This window comes from Phocoena phocoena, chromosome 3, assembly GCF_963924675.1.
Source record: "Phocoena phocoena chromosome 3, mPhoPho1.1, whole genome shotgun sequence".
NCBI lineage: Eukaryota > Metazoa > Chordata > Mammalia > Artiodactyla > Phocoenidae > Phocoena > Phocoena phocoena.
In genome coordinates this window covers 146,397,711-146,420,616 of record NC_089221.1, presented here as the reverse complement: position 1 = coordinate 146,420,616, position 22,906 = coordinate 146,397,711, and the positions used below count along the sequence as shown (strand labels likewise).

At 44.2% G+C, this 22,906-nt stretch overlaps 1 protein-coding gene across 1 annotated transcript in view; it reads right to left on the bottom strand.

The window, feature by feature from the left end:
• The window catches only part of DOCK2 (dedicator of cytokinesis 2), a 425,761-nt gene that overhangs the window by 337,026 nt on the left and 65,829 nt on the right, over nucleotides 1–22,906 (bottom strand). The window contains exons 12-23 of the mRNA XM_065873738.1: nucleotides 21,305–21,380; nucleotides 19,457–19,533; nucleotides 18,744–18,869; nucleotides 17,397–17,521; nucleotides 12,022–12,120; nucleotides 10,262–10,334; nucleotides 10,046–10,149; nucleotides 8,096–8,279; nucleotides 7,828–7,925; nucleotides 6,060–6,149; nucleotides 4,893–4,993; nucleotides 3,925–4,059 (exon numbers count right to left, since the gene is read on the bottom strand). Of these exons, the coding sequence (XP_065729810.1) occupies nucleotides 3,925–4,059; nucleotides 4,893–4,993; nucleotides 6,060–6,149; nucleotides 7,828–7,925; nucleotides 8,096–8,279; nucleotides 10,046–10,149; nucleotides 10,262–10,334; nucleotides 12,022–12,120; nucleotides 17,397–17,521; nucleotides 18,744–18,869; nucleotides 19,457–19,533; nucleotides 21,305–21,380 (1,288 nt within the window). The remainder of the gene's footprint in view (nucleotides 1–3,924; nucleotides 4,060–4,892; nucleotides 4,994–6,059; nucleotides 6,150–7,827; nucleotides 7,926–8,095; nucleotides 8,280–10,045; nucleotides 10,150–10,261; nucleotides 10,335–12,021; nucleotides 12,121–17,396; nucleotides 17,522–18,743; nucleotides 18,870–19,456; nucleotides 19,534–21,304; nucleotides 21,381–22,906) is intronic.

The window sequence follows — 22,906 nt, the reverse complement described above, 5'->3', positions numbered from 1 at the left end:
CTGGACAGCTACATGGAAAAGAATGAAATTAGAACACTCCCTAACACCATACACAAAAATAAACTCAAAATGGATTAAAGACCTAAATGTAAGGCCAGACACTATCAAACTCTTAGAGGAAAACATAGGCAGAACACTCTATGACATAAATCACAGCAAGATCCTTTTTGACCCACCTCCTAGAGAAAGGGAAATAGAAACAAAACTAAACAAATAGGACCTAATGAAACTTAAAAGCTTTTGCACAGCAAAGGAAACCATAAACAAGATGAAAAGACAACTCTCAGAATGGGAGAAAATATCTGTAAATGAGGCAACTGACAAAGGATTAATCTCCAAAATTTACAAGCAGCTCATGCAGCTCAATATCAAAAAATCAAACAACCCAATCCAAAAATGGGCAGAAGGCCTAAATAGACATTTCTCCAAAGAAGATATACAGATTGCCAACAAACACATGAAAGGAGGTTCACCATCACTAATCATTAGAGAAATGCAAATCAAAACTACAATGAGGTATCACCTCACACCAGTGAGAATAGGCTTCATCAGAAAAATCTAGAAACAATAAATGCTGGAGAGGGTGTGGAGAAAAGGGAACCCTCTTGCACTGTTGGTGGGAATGTCAATTGATACAGCCACTATGGAGAGCAGTATGGAGGTTCCTTAAAACACTAAAAATAGAACTACCATATGACCCAGCAATCCCACTACTGGGCATATACCCTGAGAAAACCATAATTCAAAAAGAGTCATGTACCACAACGTTCGCTGCAGCCCTATTTACAGTAGCCAGGACGTGGAAGCAACCTAAGTGTCCATCAACAGATGAATGGATAAAGAAGATGTGGCACAGATATACAATGGAATATTACTCAGCCATAAAAAGAAACAAAACTGAGTTATTTGTAGTGAGGTGGATGGACCTAGAGTCTGTCATACAGAGTGAAGTAAGTCAGAAAGAGGAAAACAAATACCGTATGCTAACACATATATATGGAATCTAAAGAAAAAAAAATGGTCTGAAGAACCTAGGGGCAGAACAAGAATAAAGATGCAGACGTAGAGAATGGACTTGAGGACACAGGGATGGGGAAGGGTAAGCTGGGACGAAGTGAGACAGTGGCATGGACATATATACACTACCAAATGTAAAACAGATAGCTAGCAGGAAGCAGCCGCATAGCACAGGGAGATCAGCTCGGTGCTCTGTGACCACCTAGAGGGGTGGGATAGGAAGGGTGGGATGGAGACGCAAGAGGGAGGGGATATGGGGATACATGTATACGTATAGCTGATTCACTTGGTTATACGGCAGAAACTAGCACACCACTGTAAAGCAATCATACTCTAATAAAGATGTTAAAAAAAGAAAGTTCCAATCCTTCTCAACAAGTTTTCTTCCTCTCTTACCCAAGTGTATCTTGCATATTGACACAGGAAAATCCCTAGCCCTTGTAAACGCTCATGTGCAGCATGCCCAAAGTAAAAATGGCAGGGAACAATTAATGGGAGCTGGATCAGCTGTAACTATGCACACCAGGGAAGACAAAGGAACAACAGGAAACGGAAACACAATACCAGACACAGTAAGCTCCCGAAGCAATAACTATATTACAATTTCCCACCAGCTGGCTTAGAAATCTCAAAGCACTGAAACGCCTATCTTCCATTCCCAAGTAAAATTCCCTTCTAGTTTGGGGAAATACTACCATCACTTCCCAATGTCCCTGAGGCTCCACTGAAGAGAACCCATTGTGAAAGATTCTAGAATGAACAAGACCTACTACCTTCCCTCGGCATGAGGTCCTAGACACTCCTCGCAGGTCAGCCTATATTTCTGATCATGACAAAGGATTCAAGATTATGTCTGGATTACCTTCGAGACATCTCCTCTGACCAAATGGCTTCTCCTAGCCCCCAGAATGCACTTCATCCAACAAGCGTTCTTGAGTGTCAGTGATGTTCTATATATGCTATGCTGGGAGCACATAAGAGAATAACAGATTATCCCACTCCTTAAGAAGCCAAAACTCACTTAGAGTTCCAGCAGCACTGAATTTATACTGAATGAAGAGCTGGGGGCACTGCAAAATGACATGCCCTCAGGTAGAAAAGAAAAAAGCAGATGTACAAGTGCTCTCTGTTCCAGTGGAGGAAAGAGACGAAGACTAAGAGAGGTAAGACAAGGAGGAAGGAAGGAAGGAAGGAAAGGAAGAGAGGGAGGGAGGGAGGGAGGAAGGAAGGAAAGAAATAAGGAATGGGGGGAGGGAGGGAAGAGAAATAAATTAAAAGGACAAACTGAGGCATAAGATATGATACATGGAAAAGATATTTTCTTGTAGATCTGAAGTTCTCGCTTGGAGATGGGATAAGATATCATTGCCTAATCTGGAATTACAACGTTTGAATCCTTGAACCTCTCCAAGAGTTCTACTCTTAGGAAGACCCATAATTGTCTCTTACTGGTTTTTAAATAATTCAAATATTCTTTCAAGTTCAGGAATACCCCTAAGACTTCAATACACAGTCTCTGCCTTGACTATGTGACAAAAGAGAGGAATCGAAACAGATATTTCACTTTTAGAATAGCCTAAGTGACATATGTTTTGTGACATGGTTCAAGACACTCATCTCTTTCTATTCATCAACTGAAATATCAAAGAATTCTCCTACAAAGGAGAATCTCAAATAATTACCCATTTCAGCTGCCTTTGAGTATGAAGCTTTCATAACTCATCCAATGTCTTGATCAGAATGATTATTTACAGACTTCTACTTTTTTTTGAGAAACCATCCCTTCAAGTAAACAAGTTCATACCATAAGTTGCTGACCTGACCCATGGCTCCAGAGGTGAACATGTGACCATAAGTACACAATCTGCATATTCATTCTCCTGGTCACACTGTTTAAGACCTTAGTACATGACTCAAGATAGCTCTTGGCATAGGATTTTGGTCGAACAACAGGGAACCTAGCGTTGCTTAAGCTAGTAGAATATGAATCTGAGTTTCCCAGTGGCTTCCCCTTGGAAAACTTGCCTCAGAAGGCAGCCAACAAAAGGAAAGCAGAGCCAAGATCTAGAGAGACAGAGACCGTCTGAATGACACTAAGCATCTGGACCCAGCCGTACCGAAGGCCAAGTACCCCCAAGATTTTTCAATAATGGGAAAAAAAATAAAGTTCTATTTCCCCGAGTCAGCTTGAGTTGCACGCTCTTCCTTTGCACCGATAAGAATCCAGACAATACATTTCCTGTATGCTTCTTCTTATTTCCCATCACACACAACCAACCTGGTCACACACACAACCAATTCCCTGCCTAACTCTGTCTTGTAGCCAGGAGACACATAAACTGTTATTTTGCAGGTTGCATTGGAATGACTCCACCTCTAAAGCCTTTTAAACGGGTTGCTAACCTCTGTGATGCTGACCATCGAATATCAAATCTCTTAGGTGCTCTAACATGTCAGCTCACTTTTTGGCCACTAGGATTTCACGGGCAGGCGGATCAGCTGCAAATACCCGCTCATCTGTCATGTGCATCCTCCTAGAACCAAATAAATGTCAAATTCTCTGAGATCTGCTTCCCTGTCCCCATGGAATATAGATTCCTGGAAGGTTTTCACCGTATCTCAAATCAAATGAAGAATGTTAGATGAAATGCAGAAGAGCCTCAAATCACAAATCATAGTCACTGGAGGAGACATAACTCTTCAACATATGAAGATTTCTTCTTTTTTTCCCCCAACTGAACTTGGAACAATTATTACCTATTCATAACTCTCTAACTTGGATGTTTAAGCTGTTTTTGATCAGCAGCTGGTTACAGTTTTGTAAAAGAGCTTCTCCAATGGCACAAATACTGCTGTACCCCAGAGGAATTGCAGAGTTAATCAATCACTTACATAGCTAGTACTCACTGTGAAAATAACGTCCTTGACCGAACAATGAACTTGAAAACATATTCCAAAGCTTTCAGCGTTCTTAAAATTGGCTCGCATTGCTCTCCTCTGCTGGAGGTGTCCAAGTACTTCTTCAGCACCATCATCAATTTCCTGAATAAGGGATTATATTTTCAAAATACATCTCTTTCCAGCCCACAGCATGGTAATTAGTTTGTTTACTAAATTATAAGGCATTCAATCAAAGGTTAGAGGTGATGGTATAGCCAAGCTCACTTAGTCATTTACATCCTAAAAATAACTCTGCCTAAAAATACATGTTTAATACAGGGAGTGAGTATTTCCTGTCCATAAACAGCCAGCAAAGGAAAAAGTAGTGAGAAAAATATCTTTTGACTCTGGGAAAACTAGTCACAGTGAGGATGTGAGGGGGGATGGTGGTGGTGATAATGTTCTTTTCAGCTTTTTCTTCCCACAGAAAATGTTCCTGTAATATCATGGAACTCCGTTGCCTGGAAACTTACCATGTTTCTTTATTACCAAGCAGGGTGGACTTCGAACTACTTGGCCTGCTTTTCCAGGTCCCTTCAAAAACGGGCCTCCACCAACTTTTCCAGCATCATCTCTGATCTCTAACCCTCAGTTCTCTACACACAAGCTGTACTGAGCTACTTGTCATATGCACTTCCTTCTCTCTAGCCTTTGAATCCCAGTGTGTATCACAAGTAGCTGTTCAATAAATGATAGCTGACTGACTGACTAAATGAATGAACGAATGAGCAAACACTTCCATGTACTTCTGCCACCATAAAATATTCGTACCAACCTATGAGTTTGCATATTTTTATTTAATCCAAATGACACAGCCAGACTGGGTTTTGTCAAAAAAGGCAGAACTCACACAGGCTGGTGACAAAAAGAAACTACTCAAATTTTTGTGACCTAGGCATCCTGGCAGGGCAAGCAGGAAGTACACAGTTACTTACTTGTAAGCTAGGGTAGCACTGAAATGCTGTTGAATGTAAGCCTCCAGAACGGTGTTGAAATGCTGGAATTTCCGGTCAGCAATGAGTCCTATTATGTAGATCTTGAGGAAGAAGCAAGGAATCAGTGGGTTTTGTGGGCAGACCCAGGACAGGAAGCTGTATTCACATGGCATAACTGAATCCCTATCAAATTCTTTTGCCCAGGAATTAGGTCACTAATATAGCTTCAGTCCTTTTCATTAAGGTAGTACCTCTCCTCAAAAGTATTTCACGAAGTATGCTACAGGGTTTCACGGTCAGATAAGCTTGAGAAATCTCAAGTTATCAAAACCTTAGACTGCCTTCTTTATTGCAGGCCTTATCAGAGTCTTCCATATGCTTATGTGCATTGTAAATCTCCAAGAGAGTCACGCAATGGTCAACACTTCCCTAAGTTCTTTAATCAAAGGATCTGTCAGGAAGCATTTTTCCTTAGACACAGCTTTCTAGGAGGCCCTCTTGGGAAGCACTGGATTAAGTCACAGTTGTCTCCAAGTAAAGCTCTTTAAAAACGTAAATGTCACTGACACAAAGGGTTGACACATTCATACTTTACTGGTCACTGATACCTTAATGCAGATTTTTTGTTTGTTTATTTTGACATGACATTGAGAAGATGTGAGTTGGGACCACAAGAGGAAGAACAGACCATTTCGAAAGGTGGAAAGGAGACAGATCTGCCTGGTGTACCACCCACTCTAAAATGTTCCAGGGTGGGCAGGAGGAGTGTAACAACTGCTGAGCTGGAGACTGAGCAGGAAGAAGGTAAAAAAAAAAAGAGTTAGGAAACATTTTGGGTGCTTTACAACCTGGCCAAGGACTCACTCCCCGCATTCATGGAAACCCAAAGCGACTATTCACGGTATCCAGCTTCATGTACCTTCGACCAGGGCCAATCCACCATCAGCACTTAAACACTCCCCTTTTAATCACCCTGCCCATGCTTTCAAATGAACTCGAAGCAAACGAAGGGAAACAGCAACTCGTTCATTGGTCTGGTTGCCAAATGTTACAATGCCTCAAAAAAATTCATGAAAAGGGCCATGTGGGCCGTAAGTTCTCTGTGTTCTCACAGTGAGACACACGTTAATGCCTAATGTCACTAAACACTGGCCCCCTCTCTCTTACCAAAGCATCAAAGACGAGGATGTCATACTCATTACTTTGAGAATGTTCCATCATGATGTTGAAGAGGGCATCCAGAGTATCCTGGAGAAACTGGGCAAAATAATGAAGGTCTTGTAAGAAAGAGTGTAGGTGACCCGGCAGTCCCACTCATCAGTGTTTACCCAAGAGAATGAGGGCACACATCCACCATGTGCCATGTTCAGGAGGGCCAGGTACTTTACTCACAAGAGCCAGAAGTTGGAGCAACCCAGTTGTCCATCTTCAGCAGAGTGGATAATTATAGGGTGGCATTTTCACATTATAGAACACTCCACAGCAATAAAAAAAAGAGCAAGCTACTTCAACGTGGAATGACGAATATAACTCTTGTGAGCATTGTGCAGGGTAAGATAAGTCAGACACAGAAATGTCTATTCATTATCACTCTCTTTTTATGAAATTCAAGAACAGGCAAAAACCCCATCTATAATGATGGTAGTCAGCTTAGTGGTTACTCCTGAATAGGTCACTGGCGGAGAAGGGGTAAGAGGGAACCTACTGCAATGCTAAAAATGTTCTGTACCTTGACCTAGGTGGTGGGTACACAGTTGTGCACATGTGTAAAAATACACTGAACTGTACTCTTAAGATACGTGCTCCGTACATATGTTACCATATGTAGAGTATACGTCAATAATAATTTTTTTCTAAAAACAAGAAAAATGAAGGCAAAAGGGAGACAACAGAATGCCCTTTCAGATGACTTTTCCAGGCTGCCAAAGGTGACAGGCCTTATTAAAGGATGTCTGGGGAATTTCCCTGCCATTGTTGAACCAGGTAGGTGGGTCAACAGTGCACAGTTAAAGCATTGATCTGGAAATCTGACCATTGCTTCTCCATGTATGGGCAATTAACTAAAATTTGATACCCCTCCCTCCTAAGAGATGGGTCAATATTTCCTATAGTCGAAACACAGAGCTACTACCTAAAGATGTTCAATCTCAGAGTTTCTAGCTGTACCAGGTTCCCAATGGAAACAAGATCACCAGGACCTCTGGGAAACACTTGTCCCAATTCATAGTGCTGGAGAGACAGCTGCTTTCATTAGATTTGCACTTCAGACACTATATTCTCCACCGCCATGTGGACACAACAATATATCTGACATTTACATCATTTTCTGCTTGTTTCACCTAAATTGTGAGCGCTGATGCCTTTCCTTTTCTCATGTTTAATACATAACATTCTCGAAGCAGCAGAAACCAAGAATACTTTTTATTTCTAACAGCAACATGTAGATAATACTAACAGATCATACTACCATAGCAACTTACAACAACAAAAATAAATAATAGTTACTATTTGTTGAACTTTGTACATTTCCGTAAGCATTAGTTCAATTATTGTGCCTTATGTGTAAGAGACTTGTGGAGTGATTTTTAAATGTGTTCATCTTGAATGCTCACAACCCTGCAAAATATGTCATATTGATAATATTATCACATAAAGTTGGCAAGCAGTTGAACTGGGATCTACACCAAAGTTGATCTATTTTCAGAGACTGAGCACAACCATACTTTTCTCCTGTTCAAGATTCAGCATCACTGAACCATGTCATCCCCCAGATTTACCAAGAAAGGCTTCTAATGCTGACTTCAGACACTGTATCCCATTGTCAGAAGCAAAGTTGTCCTATCTCCCTCAGCACTTCATCTCTCCCCTGAAGCCACCCATGATTTAAAGCTCTGTCACAGGTGGATGAATACAGGCAAAATGAAGCCCCACTGACCTTTACTACTTCTTCTCCATCGACAATCTTCAATTTTTCTAAATTCTCCTGTAGCAGTTGTGGCTTCATACGCCACTTCAGCAAACCCAGCAAACCCACTAAAATAAGAGCCCAGACAAGCAGAGTTACTATTACTGGCCTGAACGTCTGTATCAGGACCTCCCCTGGCCTGCCCACACATAAACACACACACACACACACACACACACACACACACACACACACACACTCACTCACTCACACACACAGCTATCAATGTTTCCGATACCATTCTGGGTGAGCTTTGTGGAGCACACCAGCGTAGAAATGGAGAATACATCCCGGGAGCTGACAGAGAGACCCCCAACACTGCTGGAGCTTCGACTCAAGGTAGCCCCCTTGTTTTCCACATGGTGTCGGTAAGAAGGAAGAGTCAGGTAAGCACTGGCATCCTCCATCTTCTTGCTGTCCCCCTGGAAACAACACCTTGGTTACTTCCCCAAGCCAAGGGTATGCACCCAATGCTACACAGAGTTTGCAGTGGCCAGATTACACACTGTAGGTAGAGAGGATCAGAAAGAGTGAGGGACATCATAAGAGGAGCAGTGAACATCAGCTGGTAAGGTAAGGCTGTTTTCCCACAAAATAGGCGAGAACCCAAGGTTACGTTAATGGGAAAGGGGTTGATCAACCACCCGAAGGCTCTGTGGACTTCATTAATGGCACAGAGGGAACTGAAGATTCCCAAACAGGATATTTTAATTCATTCTAAGTTTCATAAGATCTTAACACAAACAAGCCCACCAGCAGGATAAGGAATCGGCTTAAAGAAGAAGTTAACAGCAAAGGCACTAGATTCTGAAAGTGATGGTATTTAGACCCTCTTCTCCCATTCACATGCCTGTGTCATTTTGGACACATTCCTTGGTCTCTCTGTATCTCGTTCTTCTCAGAATTAAACTGAGAATTAATCATATTACCTACTTCTAGAAATCTGGAGCAGACTAGATGGCATAATGCATATAGAACACTTAGTAAACTGACAGACACATAAGTCCCTTGGCATGCTGAAATGAATGACTAGAGGTAGCATTACAGCAGTCAACGTTTACTGAGCCCTTACTCTGCACTAGATGCTACACTAAGTGCTTTGTATGCCTTAGTTCATGTCACTTAAGCTTCACAACAGTTCTTACTGTTGTGTATACTGTTATCATCTCCAGTTTACAGATGAGGAAACTGAGGCTTAAGGAGGGTGACTAAATTGGAAACTGACTGCAACTGGGACTCTGCCCTCAATGAGTTCACAATCTTTTAAACAAAGAACTACCTTGACGCGTCAAAAATGAGAAAACAGAGCCTGTACGGAAGGAAAGGGGGTGTTTTGGAAAAGCCAAAGTGACTCAGAGAAGAGTACCCTGTTATGAAGCTTTGATGAGGCTGTGTTTGCCATGCAGACCACAGGCAAAAGGGCAACTCCAACCTCCAATGTTGAGAAAGTCAAGGACAAGGGTTTGATCCCTGTGCTGACCACTTAGGCTTTGCCCTGTTTCACAGCCATACCCTTTGCCTCCAGCCAGGGGCTAGCTAGAGACGTGCCACTGTCACAGGAGTGGTGTGGGAAAGCATGCATGTAAGATCAGGAAAATACTTCCCCACTTCTAGAGAACAGTGCAAGTCTCATGACGTAAAAATAACAGCAGCTGCCATCTATACTCTTTTACGTGGTCCTTTTGCGTGGGTCATCTTATGGTCATAAACATGGCCATCACCACTTAAGGAAAAGGAAACTGAGACTCAGCAAGACATGTGAGATGACTCCAATTTAGTCAACAGCAGGATCGGGACCCTAAATTGTGATATTTTTTCCATTAGCTACAGTGAGGAATCTCTCAAATATTTCTTGCTGGTCTTCTGTACATCCCACAGGTGTCTTAACAGAGTCAAAGCCCACTCTGTACATAACAATAACCTTCCATTTACTGAGAATTCCACGTACCCATCAATGTCACGTTTACATGCACTGACTCATATAATCCTCACAGTTACTCACTGAGAGCTCACAGATGAGGACACGGAGGCCCAGAGAAGTTAAGACTTTGTACAAAAGGCCTCACAGCTGGGAAGCCCCTATGTGTGCGACTCTGGGGTCCCTGCTCTTAATTACCAAGCCATCGTGCCATCTCCCCCTCACTTCCTGCATGCTCCCCACTGCAGAGTTAATCCCAGCTCACGGTACCTTTAGGACAACCAAGTCATGGCATCCGTCATGCAGAGTGGTCCCATCTTCCTTCATCAGCTTCACATAGGACATGGCAAAGTTCTTTTCTCCTTTATCCTTGGCTGAAAATAGCATTGTTGAGGTCAGGAAAAAAAAAGATACTTGGGCCACCCAATGATCCCACCCCTCTCCCCTTAGGGGTTTTGCAGAGATGCCATTTGGTTGGGCACTCACATTCCAGGGATGACCGATGTCGAAACATGAATCGCAGGTGGATCCTCTGCATGTCTTCAATAGGGACGGCCACCTCAACAGGCAGAAACCAGAGCTCAGGAGACAATGAGTTAAAGAGCCCTCCCCACTCCACCCCGCCCCCCGCAAAAGGCAGCCTGACCGTTTAACGTACAGTGCCGCGTGCTGATTTATTACCCAGCCATCAAGCCTGATGAACTGTAAATACATTACATAAGAGCTGGCTATGAAGAGAAAATAAAGTCCCAAATGTAATCCATTTGGCAAACTGCATTCCCAGCCAATGAAAAGAGATCTGTAAATTATAGTGAGGGAAAATGAATCTCTCCAAATTGATATAAAAGTCACATAACTTTAGCACAGGATTTAATGCACTGCAAACTGCACAGTGCACATTTTCCTGACGCACTCCAGAGTTTGGGCAGTTGCAGCAGGGCTTAGAGAATTAACAGTGCCCATTAGGGGGCTTGATGGGGGACTGTCATTTACGTAAATTAATAAAAATGCTTGAATCCAATCATATTCGGGAAAATCCTAGGCCTCAATCCCATCTTTGGTTTTTCCTCCAAGGACTCTGGGCCAAGACAATCACCCCTTGGTCACCCAGTTTCACTGTCCAGCGAGTGGTCTGCTGTACCCTTGACTGAGGTGCTTTTGACCTGTCTCTGGACTATCCCACCTCCCAAAGCCCCACAGCAATCCCTGTATTATACAATTCAGGCCCAGACAGAGAAGCTTAGCTACCTGTGAGAAAAACCACTCAGATTTTCTGTGGATACTTTCCGCTCCAGAAAATGAAATTTGAGCCCAAAGAGGTCCACCACTTGTTTGTGTGTCTCAGAGCACAAGAACTGAGAGTCACAGGGGCAGCTGTTGTCCAATTCATTCTTTCACTGCATACTGACTCAATACTATAAGCTACGATCATGTGAAGCACGGGCCATGCTGACGTAAGGCAGAGTCCCACTCAAAGAGCTCACGGCCCACACAGAGCAACACATAATTATCACCATGTGATGAGGGCTAGCAAAGAGATATAACTGGGGTACAAGAGAGCACAGAGAAAACAACCTGGTCCAACAGCTCTCTGACCCCAAAGGTGGGTAGGTCATCACTTTTAAGAGAGTGAGGACAGGGAGACCCACTGAGGAAAACAGGAATATAGGTGACAACGCAAGAACCACTGAGGTTTGAAGGGCTACCTCTGAAAGGGAAGTCTCATGAATATCTTCAGTTTGGGTTCAGAGCACAGAGTGAGTAAAGACTGCTATTAATTACAAGGCAGAGACATCTGAAGCCGTAATCAAGCTTCACTGTCCACTAAATTAATTCCGAACTCCACTTCCAATGCATGATATCCCCTTCTGCTTCAGTGTGACAATCTGGTAATGCAAATATTTGTGGTTAATGCCACTTCCATCTGAGGTACCCTCCCAACAGTGTATCTACCGGGCATTAAATAGCTTTTTATAGCCTCACATTTGCTCCCAAGCTCTGTCACTCCTCACTGCTGAGTAGAACGACACAACTTGATGGCTTGGGCACAGTCCACAAGATCATCTGACGATGCCATGGTGGCTATAGCTGCCGGGCCGGTGAAGGGTGATCAAGAGAACCGGGCGGTCGCCCACTGGGCCACTACTTCCACTGCCTGACACACCACCAGAGACATGCTAGGCTACTGTTTCAGATCTTAGGGAGTCTTAGAGTCCCCCGACTATTATCATCATCATTATTATTACCTTGACTGTTTCCATCCACCGTGGCTGCTTGACTTGATAGTACACGACGGACCGATATTCATTCATAGGTTTGTCCCCGGCTCCCACGCAAATTGCATTCTGACCCAAGAAAAATGAAAAGAGAGAAAACACTATAGAATTGCCATTTTCTATGCTTGGGCAATTTTGGTCCCGAGGCCAAGGCTGGCCACAGGGCCTGGGATAACCCTGCCTTCTTTAAGCCTTCTGCCAGGTACCCTTCTACATTACGGATTTATACATGAATGTGCCGGGCCCTGGGAGCGACAGCTGCTTAACTATAGAAATTCTATTACTTGCCTTCTGGAAACCACTGAAGCGCAGTTGGAGCTGACGTGGCTGCCCTATTGTCAACGGTAACCAGCCTTGGAGCTGCTGCGCGCTGCCAGTCTTATTAATTCTATTTGTTTCCTACATCTGAATTGCACAAAGTTACCAAACAGGCTCAGATCAGCCAAGCAGCAGCCCGTTCTGACGGGTTTCTGATGCTAACACACCCAGGTGCTGGCGGGAGCTGGGCAAGCGGAGGGAGCTTGGGTTTCAGACAGACACACATGGGCAGAGGGGGCTAAAGGAGCCCAGAGTTAGGGAGCATCTTCCAGGTACCAGGCCCACGCTAAGCACTGGGATGCGGGCATGAGTCAGAGAGTAGACCTGACACGAGGGCTCACAGTGTGGTGTAGGAATCATTATATGCACAGACAAATCACTAGGCAATGTGAAGTGATGACAGATACATGTATCCAGTTGTCCCTTGGTATCCACAGGGGCTTGGTTCCAGGGCCCTCCCTTCCCCGCCACTGATTAAAAAAAAAAAAAAAAAAAAAAATCCACAGATGCCCGTATCCCTTATATAAAACACTGTAAACAGTGTAGCACAATTGGACTTCTGCATCTGCAGACGCAGAGCCTGCAGGCACAGAGGGCTGACTGCATAATACCACAGAGCACAGAGCAAGCATACCTACATAGGATATTTATTCTTAAAAAAATCACCCTCAGAGTAACAAGGAATTACCTTGCAATAGCGTATGCCAACCCCTAATTCTATCTCTGTGCTCATTCCAGTTGTTTGGCCCCAAAACAAGATCTAAGGTTGGGTCACTCAGAAGGGGCCTAAGTTCAGTTTTTATACCAGAACAAGAGATTTCAACCTCAAGTCTTCAGAGATCTAGGGACATGGGATTGGTTTTGCAGCCCCAAGCCCCCAGACTACAAAACTGTGCGCCTCTGGGCACTTTTACGGTGAGAGAATCCATGATTCTCACTAGATTCCATCAGATTCTCCAGTGGATTCCCCACCAGGCTGAAGGACCAAAGCTGGCCACTCTGGGCCCCTGGGAAAGCAAGCTAAGCTGTGGGAAGGAGAATTCTGTCCCTCTGTACTTCTGAGCTATAGGGAAAGAATGAGTTCGGTTTCAGTATTGACTGATGCTACATATGGCCAGATCAAACCCATCTGAAAATAAGGCTACAGCATCCTTTCAAAACTTATCTCTGAAAAAACAAGGACAACCAGAGAACTGCAAATGAGGGAAGACATACAACTCTCTTAATTTTCAATGGTATGGAGCCTTTCAGAACTTCTTGAGGTGCTGAACTAAAAACATGCTTCCAAAGTTGTCCTAACCATTTAGAGAGTGCTTTGTGTCCAGCATTATGCTAAGCCCTTTACACGAACTGCCTCACTTAATTCAATCCTCACAACCGCCTCTGACGATTACTGTCATTATCCCCATTTCAAAACTGAGTAAACTGAGACCTTGAGAGGTTACGTCACTTGCCCCCAAAGGTACCAACGCCCGGACTACATCTCAGACCCTCTAATTCTTTGCCCAGTGTTCCCTCTGTAACAACCTAGATGCCTTCCAGCCTCCTAAGATTTATATCTAGTGACAATGATGGGCTTAGCGCTTCTGTAGCTCAGGTGAATCCCACATAGCTTATAAAACCTGAAAATACACATGTACCTCTGGTGAGAGTAAACTGCTGTACAACACGCAGCTGAACCCCACAAAACTACCCTGATGATGAGAATTTCTGATTGCCTAAAGCTGGAGAAAACAGGCTCAGTGTTATTCTGAGAAAGACCTAAGACAGCTCCGTCCCTCGCAACACTTCAGAGATAAAACCGAATGTCTCTGGGTGTGTAGAAGGAGCACTGTGACCAGGGACGGGGCCGGTTTTCAGGAAAATATAGATTTGTGCTTGTCTCCAGTGAACCTACTCAATAATTTCCCCTATTGCCCACCCCCATGGCTCCCTGTTAACAACGAGAGCCCCTAATTGGCTTCAGGTCAGTAGAAGGAAGCCTGGAAACTTTAATGCCGACTTGGCCTTGGTGGACACACTTCAGCAGGAGGAAAAATCAGGCTCCAGACACAGGTCTTGTTTACCTCGTAGGAATCACCTGAGGAATAAATGACACCAGGGGTGTGAACGCATTTCGAGAGCCAGGAAGTGCTTTAGGCTGACAAGGTCGGTCTTATCATGGGAAGATGCCAGTTGGTGTCCACGAGGCAGTAACCAAGCCTGCGACAGCTCTACCTTTCTGGTAATAGTGAACTTCGATGAACACCTGTTATGTCAATTACCTCAGCTGGCATTCACAAGAGTAAGGTGCCACTGCTGGTCTCAGTTTCAGACAGAGTCTCCTAGGCGTAGAAAGATTATGTAATTTGCTCCAGGTCATCCCGCCAATCCGGGCTGAGCTGGGCTTTCGGCCTGGATGCCTGGTCCCAGAGGTCATGTCTTAACCACTACACAGCACTGCCCCCCATGCCCTACCTCCAGCCCTGTAACCTGGCTGGTCTCAGAAGAGCAAAGGTTTCTCAGCCCGGCATCTGAGCATTTTTACTTCTTGAAATTGCTTTAGGTATCCCCACTGGATTGTCTGTTTGACCCCCTCAGATCCTTTCCAGGGCTTCAACCTGCAGTTGGTCTGCTTTTCCTAAATGTTACCTCCTTCCCGTTGCTGAGTATTTACTACATACCAGGTGCCTTACACCTACCATTTTGTATAAACAGCAACCTCACAAGGAAGAGATTATTATTCCTCTTTTATAGACATGTAAACTTGCCCAAGATCACACAGCTAATAGGAGGGGAGGGTGGGATTTGCCTGCTGTCAGTCTGATCTCAGAGCCCCAGCCTATTAGCTTCTCTGCTATGGGTCCTCCTGAGCAAGGTCGTTGAGACCCCAAAGTGAGCCAAGGACAAGTCTAACCTACTCTATCCTCCGACCCCACTCTTCCTAGGAGCGGGAGGACAAATCGATACCCCTAAAGGGGACTGTTCCCACCAACATCAAACAGGAACGTTTAAGTGTGCTGCCTGACACTTAATTAGGCAGTAATATTTATTTCTGCAGGTAGAGAAAGAAAAGCCTCCCACAGGCTTCCTTAGCAATTTTCAGTAGTCAACTGAACTCCCCCTAACTTCCCTCACAGATGAAACTGCAAATTATGGCTGTGCCCCACAGTTACCTCTCCATTTCTGCCCCCAAATTCCTGCCTATGTATTCACCTTTGATAAGTGCGTCCGTTCAGCCTGGTTGGGTGTGACACGAAAGGATGGCAGAGTCGGAAGTACAAATGGTTCAGAAATGGGATAAGAGGTCTGCTTTCCCATTAACCGTTCCTTCTAATTTGTCCTTCGGCAACATCGAGGGCAAGCACATCAGCGTTTTAAAAAATGAGGCTGAGGTTGAAAAGTTCTCCAACAGGTAGTTGGATAAAAATGACTTCAGGGCTTCCCTGGTGGCGCAGTGGTTGAGAGTCCGCCTGCCGATGCAGGGGACGTGGGTTCGTGCCCGGGTCTGGGAGGATCCCACGTGCCGCGGAGCGGCTGGGCCCGTGGGCCATGGCCGCTGGGCCTGCGCGTCCGGAGCCTGTGCTCCGCGACAGGAGAGGTCGCAGCGGTGGGAGGCCCGCTTACCGCAAAAAAAAAAAAAAAAAAAAAAAAAGACTTCAAAGCATGGTCTATGCATTGGTGAAACCCAATTTCCCTTTCAGATAAAAACCCTCTGCTCTTCCTTTGTGTTTCTTTGAGCAAAGTGTCTCTTACTTATTTTATCTTTCAGAAAAGTTTCAAAATCCAACAAAAAGAGGATTAAGTTAAATCCTTGGATTTTGCTCAACTAGATATTAATTAATGGGACCAGTCTTTCCGAACAAGAAGGTAATTGCGATGATTTCTTTAAATTTAAAAAATAATTATGACTCTTCCCAGAATTTGATGGGAGTGGTTATTAGCCTCATTTTTTAAATGAGAAATAAATTGGAGGATTTTTTTAATGTACACGCATTAGAGTGAAGTGTTTAATAAGAGGGACTGGAACCTGAAATCAAACCCCATCTCTGCCATATACTAACTTTATGACCCTGGGAAAGTTGTCTCACTTGACAAAGGTTTAGTTTCCCCCTTTGTAAAAATGGGGAAAGTAACAGTAATGCGACCTACTTATCACAGTGCCTGGCATGTAGCAATGCCTCTGTGAATGCCAGTTATTCGTAGGTAGAGGGTAGCAAAACCTGCCTGAGCTCCAGGCCCCCAGGCTAAAGCAGAAGATCTATCAATATTCACAGCCCTACCCTCCGGTGCTATCTGATCACCTCCTGCGGCCTAAGAGGAATATCTGCCCACGCTGAAACTTCTGCTGAGAGCTGATTTTATTTTCAGCTAAGTACTCTGAAAGGAGACATTGAGAAGCAAAACCCTCCCACACACTGGACACAACTGCTGACAACCTTAAAGGAAATATAAGTAAATAAATGTAAACACACATGACAAATATTGTACAGGACATATGCTGTATAAATATAGCAATATGCTTTGCATTCTTGAATTCACTCTGCTGGCCCTCTGGAGACCAATTTACGGATAAGGCTTTCCACCAGAATGTCTGGCTGAGTGCTAGAGAGTTAGATTAAGTGTTGGGAATGTCTGTTTTGAGGACATCCTGAGTCTTCACACCAGCCCAAGGCTCTGTATTGATCCTTTTTCTTGCCATGGAATTTTGCCTGAATAAACCAGCTCAGTTTTCAATGAGAACAACATTTTAACTGTGAAAAGCTAACCTATAAACTGACGTGCCAAGCAAAAAAAAGAAGAGGTCATGAAAGGAAAGGGACAGACACTGAAAAGCCAACTGCTTTGGTGTAAAGAAAGAACAACACCAGGTCTTATTACGGGCTACTGTGCCAGCCAAGCTCTAAAGGTGTAGATCCCCTTACTCAACACCACCCTGCAGCCCCTGGCATTTAGAGAGTAGGATCGGGAACGGGAAAAGAAAATCTTTATGAACAGAGGCACCCTAGGGCAGCCCTGTCACCCAGAGCAACAGCAGGGTCCCTTACAGGAAGCGTTTTGCCATCCTCCGCGCACACACACATGATCACTTCCACATTCCTCTGAGTGGTCTTGTTGTACTTGTCAAAGTCACCTTGTAAGAGAGTGATGTAGATGTCGTTCCTGACGTCCCCTGTGGCACAGGGAGAGAGACAACAGTTGGAGTCTGTGTAGCAGGAGAGGCACTGACTAGAGGGCGCGGGGAGTTGGGGAGCTGGTGGAAGTGCCACACCTTGTCTGTTAATGAAGTTAAAATCAGAACGATTTGGAAAAGCATTTTTACTTCATCAGGGAGGCTGGAGCAGTAGGTAACAAGAGGATGGAGGAACAGTAGGAAATTAGTTGCAAAAAGGGAGGTTGGATGGTCACCACTGGCTGTATTTTTTTCTCCATTAAAAATCATTTAATTTTCATCCTCTAGTGACACCTTCTGGGAAGGCAAAGGCAAACTCCAATTGGATTGATCTTGGTGCACGAATAACAACCACAGATGGTTCTCTCCGCAGATCTCTTACTGTGCAGAAGCAGACAGAATGACTTTCTGTGTCCCAGGAACACGGATGGGGTGAGGGACGAGGTGTGGAGGGTCTTCAGGAATGGGGGGGTGAGAGCTGAAAACCCTACAGGGGAATGCACAAGGGACTGATGTCTCAGTGAAGCAGGCATAGATAAATTACACCACCAGTGGACCACCATGCAACTGTGGACAGAAGGGGTAAGTCAGCGAGGGTGGTTATGGACACAAGTCCTAGACTCAAGTTTAAGGCAAAGAGGGAAGTTTCAAAAGAGTGCTATCATGCAGTCCCATTTACTTTCTTTCATTACATACACATTTGGAAAATACGTATCGTGGTTACTTCCGGAGACAAAGATTTGAGAGAGCTTTTAAGGTTTCACTTTAAATCTTTTCATGCCATTTGGACATTTTACAATGAGCGTGGACTCTTTTGGTAATAAAAAAAAATAGCTTAGCAATTTCAGAGAATCTCAGTATTCACCCCAGAAGGAGTGAAATTATTCCACGTGTAGTAAAGTGGAAAGGATGTCCATGATAAATTATTAAGTGAGAAGTGAGCTGCAGAACGCTATGTAAAGTATAATAAGTAATGGTATATAAAGTATATGAAGTGTGGCTCCCATTTGTGGGGGCGTGGGTGCATGTGTGTATATTTATGTGTTTGTGTTTATTATGTGAATGCATAGAAGATTTTTGGATATACAACAATTGTTTTCAGTGGTTACCTTCAGAGAGAGAAATAGAGAAAAGCAGTAGAAAAGAAGTAGTTGACTTTTTAAAAAGAAAATGGATCACACTAGCTAGACCACCCCCAGCCCCGCCCAGGGGGAAGGAGAACCTGGCATGATGATCTCCGGGAAGCCCAGCTTCCTGGCCACCACGGTGGTCCTGTCCACCAGGTGTGGGTAGTCCTTGCGGATCTGAATGATGTCACCCACAAGCATCTTCATGGTCACCCAGAGGCCTGGAAGGGAATGCTCATGGTGAAGAGTCAACTTCAAGGTGTTCCCTCAGCCTCACCCTCCCATCATCTCTCCCCTTGGTCTCTCTCTGGAGGAGACCATGGAAGCAGAGACAAGCGGCCACAGATGCAGTGACCCAGCCCCGGGGGAGGATGCAAGGCAGGATGCAGAGGGGCTCTAGAGCAAGACACCTCCAACTTAAATCCCACAGGTTACTTCTGGCAGGATCAGCTTCTGTCAAATCATTGCACCCTTCTAAACCCAGACTTTGTAAAGTGGGTTTGATACCATCTATCTCACAGGACCGTGGGAAGGATGAAACTGAACAAGGAAACATTTTACAGTGCCTGACACAAAGGAGATAGGCTATACCAATTCCCTTCTTCTTTCAGGCACTAGGACATGCCTCCTTCTGCTTCCCATTTAGAGATTTCCAGCTCTGTAGATCACACTCCCCCATTCCTCACAACGGTCCATCTGGAAGGAAGGCTATGTTTCCCAGGGTTTAGGAGTTTGATCTGTTTGCCACAGAATCAAGGGATCTCAAGCTGAAGTCAGGCCCAGCCCACTTGGCCTGTTGGCACTCTACCTTGCCCTCCGCTGTCTCCCTTGGAGGCTGTGACTTTGCCCAGCAGGCTGTGCAGGAAGTCATTCTCAGCTGTCACCCTAGAAAGGAAAAGAGAGCACAAAATACTTGCGTGGTACCCCCATGGGGTCCCTACCTTGTGGTTCCAGGAGCTCCAGAAAGCTGCCCAACCCCTCCATACACCTTAGGTGAAAAGTGAGCCTGCCCGTGTCAGCTCAGAGAGTGTACCTGCCATCAAGAAGCACATCTCTCTTTTTCACAAAGCAACATGGCTCTGAAATTTGGGGAATACCAATGCTACAAGTGGAGGCCATTTTTATTCCTAGGAAGACTCTTAAAAAGGAAGGATTCCCAAGCCCTCAAAATGAGTGTCTGCTCAGCAAGGTGGAAAAGGCTTTAGCTGCTCATGCTAAGTCCTAATCCCATGACTTAGAGTCACTGACCTCATTATCTGTAACAAAACACCGTCCTCCTTAGACAAACAAGGACAAAGTTCTGAAACTACGGATCCTGCTTTCTCAAACTTGTTTTAGATCAAGGAAAGGATATTCACCCTCCTCACTACCCTCCTCTAAAGTCATGGATATCTCTACCCGCAAGAATTAGGTTCTGATTTCCTGTTATATGCTCCTGATACGCTGCTGCTTCACAGCTTCATGGTCCCTGTCATACTTAGTCTTTTGTTCATTTAATTCTGCATCTAAACATAAGCTTCAGGAAGAAAGGGCCACATCGACCTTGTTCCCCACCTCATCCCCCCACGCCTGGCACAACGCCCGGCCCTCTGCCAGCCTTCAGTTAAAGTCCGTTGAATAAATAACATCTGATGAACGAATAGGTGAGAAGCTGGTTTTTTTTTTTTCCACCCCAAATTCATAGTTCATCTAAGGGTTCAATCTTGGTGGTGTACATTCAATAGGTTGGAACAAATCTATAACAACATATGTCCATCCCTCCCACACTCCTGATAACTACTCATCCCTTTGTTGTCTCCATAGTTTTGCCTTTTCCAGAATGTTATATAGTTGAATCATACAGTATGTAGCCTTCTCAGATTGGCTTCTTTCACGTGTAATACACATTTAAGGTTCCTCCATGTCTTTTCGTGGCTTAATAGCTCATTTCTTCTTAGTTCTGAATGGTATTCCATTGTCTTGAACGTACCACAGTTTATTTATCCATTCACCTACTGAAGGACATCTTGGTTGCTTCCAAGTTTGGGCAAGTATGAATAAAGCTGCTATAAACATTTGTGTGCAGGTTTTTGTGTGGACATATTTTCAACTTCTTTGAGTAAATACCAAGAAGCATGATTGTTGGATCATATGGTAAGGGTATGTTTAATTTTATAAGAAACCAACACACTGTCTTCCAAAGTGGCTGTGCCATTCTGCGTTCCCACCAGCCAGGGGTAAGAATATCTGTTGCCTCACATCCTCACCAGTATTTTGGTGTCGTTAGTGTTCTGGATTTTGGCCACTCTGATGGGTATGTAGTAGTTCTCTCACTGTTGTTTTAATTTGCATTTCCCCGATGACATTTGATGCGGAACATCTTTTCATGTGCTTATTTGCCATTTGTATATCTACTTTGGTAAGGGGTCTGTAAAGCTCTTTGGCCCATTTTTAAATTGGGTCATTTTCTTATGGTTGATTTTTAATATGTCTTTGTATAAGCTGCTTGGTTTTGAATGCCTCAGCACTGAGACCATCATTCTCAACCTGCCCTCCTCCTGGGAGGTCCTACCTGGGCTATCATCAACTCAGGGAATCAGTTCACCCTGCTTTTGTGTGGCCCTCAATCAGAAAGGATGTGGTTTCAGAGAATGGAAAGAAATGGGAAATCTCTCACGGGTGAAAAGGGATGAAGTGCTGCTTTTCTTCATCACTCTCTGCTTTCCCCTTGATGATGTCTGTTATATCCATAACTAGAAAGAAAAGAGAAATGAATTAATGGTTTAAGCCCTCTTGCTCCCAGGAAAGGGTAACAATGGGATGAGCTTGTAGGGCAGGAGGCTGGGACAGGAAAGCCTAAAAAGGCAAGCAAGCCAGCGTGAGACAATATACAGACAGCAAGGATTCATCACAGGCAACAACTGGCAAACGCCTCTGGGCAAACCGGGCTGGGAGGTCAACAGTCAGGGAAGCATCCAAGAACCCAGGGCTTGGCAGAGGCCAAAAGGAAAGAGTCAGAGCCGTGCTTATGGAATTAAGCTTATGGAATTAATTAGGTTTGGACCTGACATATTTGTACGGATGTTTACTGTGCTGACAAAACCCAAGCGCGGTGACTCCCTGTGGCATCTGAAGACTCATTCACCCTCTTTTCGTAAACGTGCACAGACACGTTATCTGTGGATCCTTGAACCCTGCATTTCCAGAGGGATCCTCTGAATCCCTCTGAAACTTCTTCTTAAATCAGCCACTGAAGGTCCATAAAAAACCAAGGTAAAGAACTCCTGCACTAGAGCAGGGATTATAGAAATGGGGGCAGGGGGAGGAGCACTGAGACATGCTAGCCAAATAGAGCCAAAACCCTAGTAGCATGAAATTCCTCAAACACTCCAGGCCCCAGTCAGGAAGCCATTAAAACTGCTTGGGTAATAATCAACTAGTGATTGCATCTAGCTCAAGAGAGGAGTTAGGGAACTGAAAGAAGGAGGGGAAACTGTTATTTGAACCTGACCAGCATCCATTCTCTCTGATGAACAGAACCCCCCCTTGCCCATTCTCAGTGAGAATGATTTGGGTAGAACCATCTCCCTCTGGCTCCAGAGTTTTTCATACTGTAAATTCAATTGAGTTCCTGGATCCAGCTATGCCTGAAGCAATCTCTTCCTAAACCTTTCAGTTACACCAGACTGCTGTCACCTGAAACCAAAAGAGAGAGCCAGCTACACCTGGAGACAAAGACACACTTTGCAGTAAGGCTGAAGGACCCTCACTGCCTTAACAGGGACATTGTGATGCCAAATGTGTCCCTCATATAGAATCAGAGAATTTAGACCAAGTCATGGATCAACCACGTCCAAGTCCCTCATTTTGCAGATAATGAAACTAAGGCCCTGGGGAATAAGCTTGTCCAAGATCGCCTAGCTAGCTAGCTAGCAATAATGCTAAGTTGAAACACCAGCTGGCTCAGTATAAGCTAACTTCTGCCGCTTCGCCACTTTGCAAGCAGCGCAAGGGGACTCACTGGACAGCCAGCTGGTTTGTGATAACAGAAGATCAGGGTGTCCTGAAGTGAGAAACCTGAAACACTGGGTTTAGATATGGTATACAAGGATTATAAATGGTACACAACTAAAATGTTATACTTTAATAAAAAGAAGTAAAACTCGCATAACGAATTGCTATTTCCACAGGTATTTAAATTGTCTTTTAAGAAAAAAAATGTACTTCAGTTTAAATAAAGAAGGTTCCTTAAGAGAAAATATATTGGGTAAATAATAGT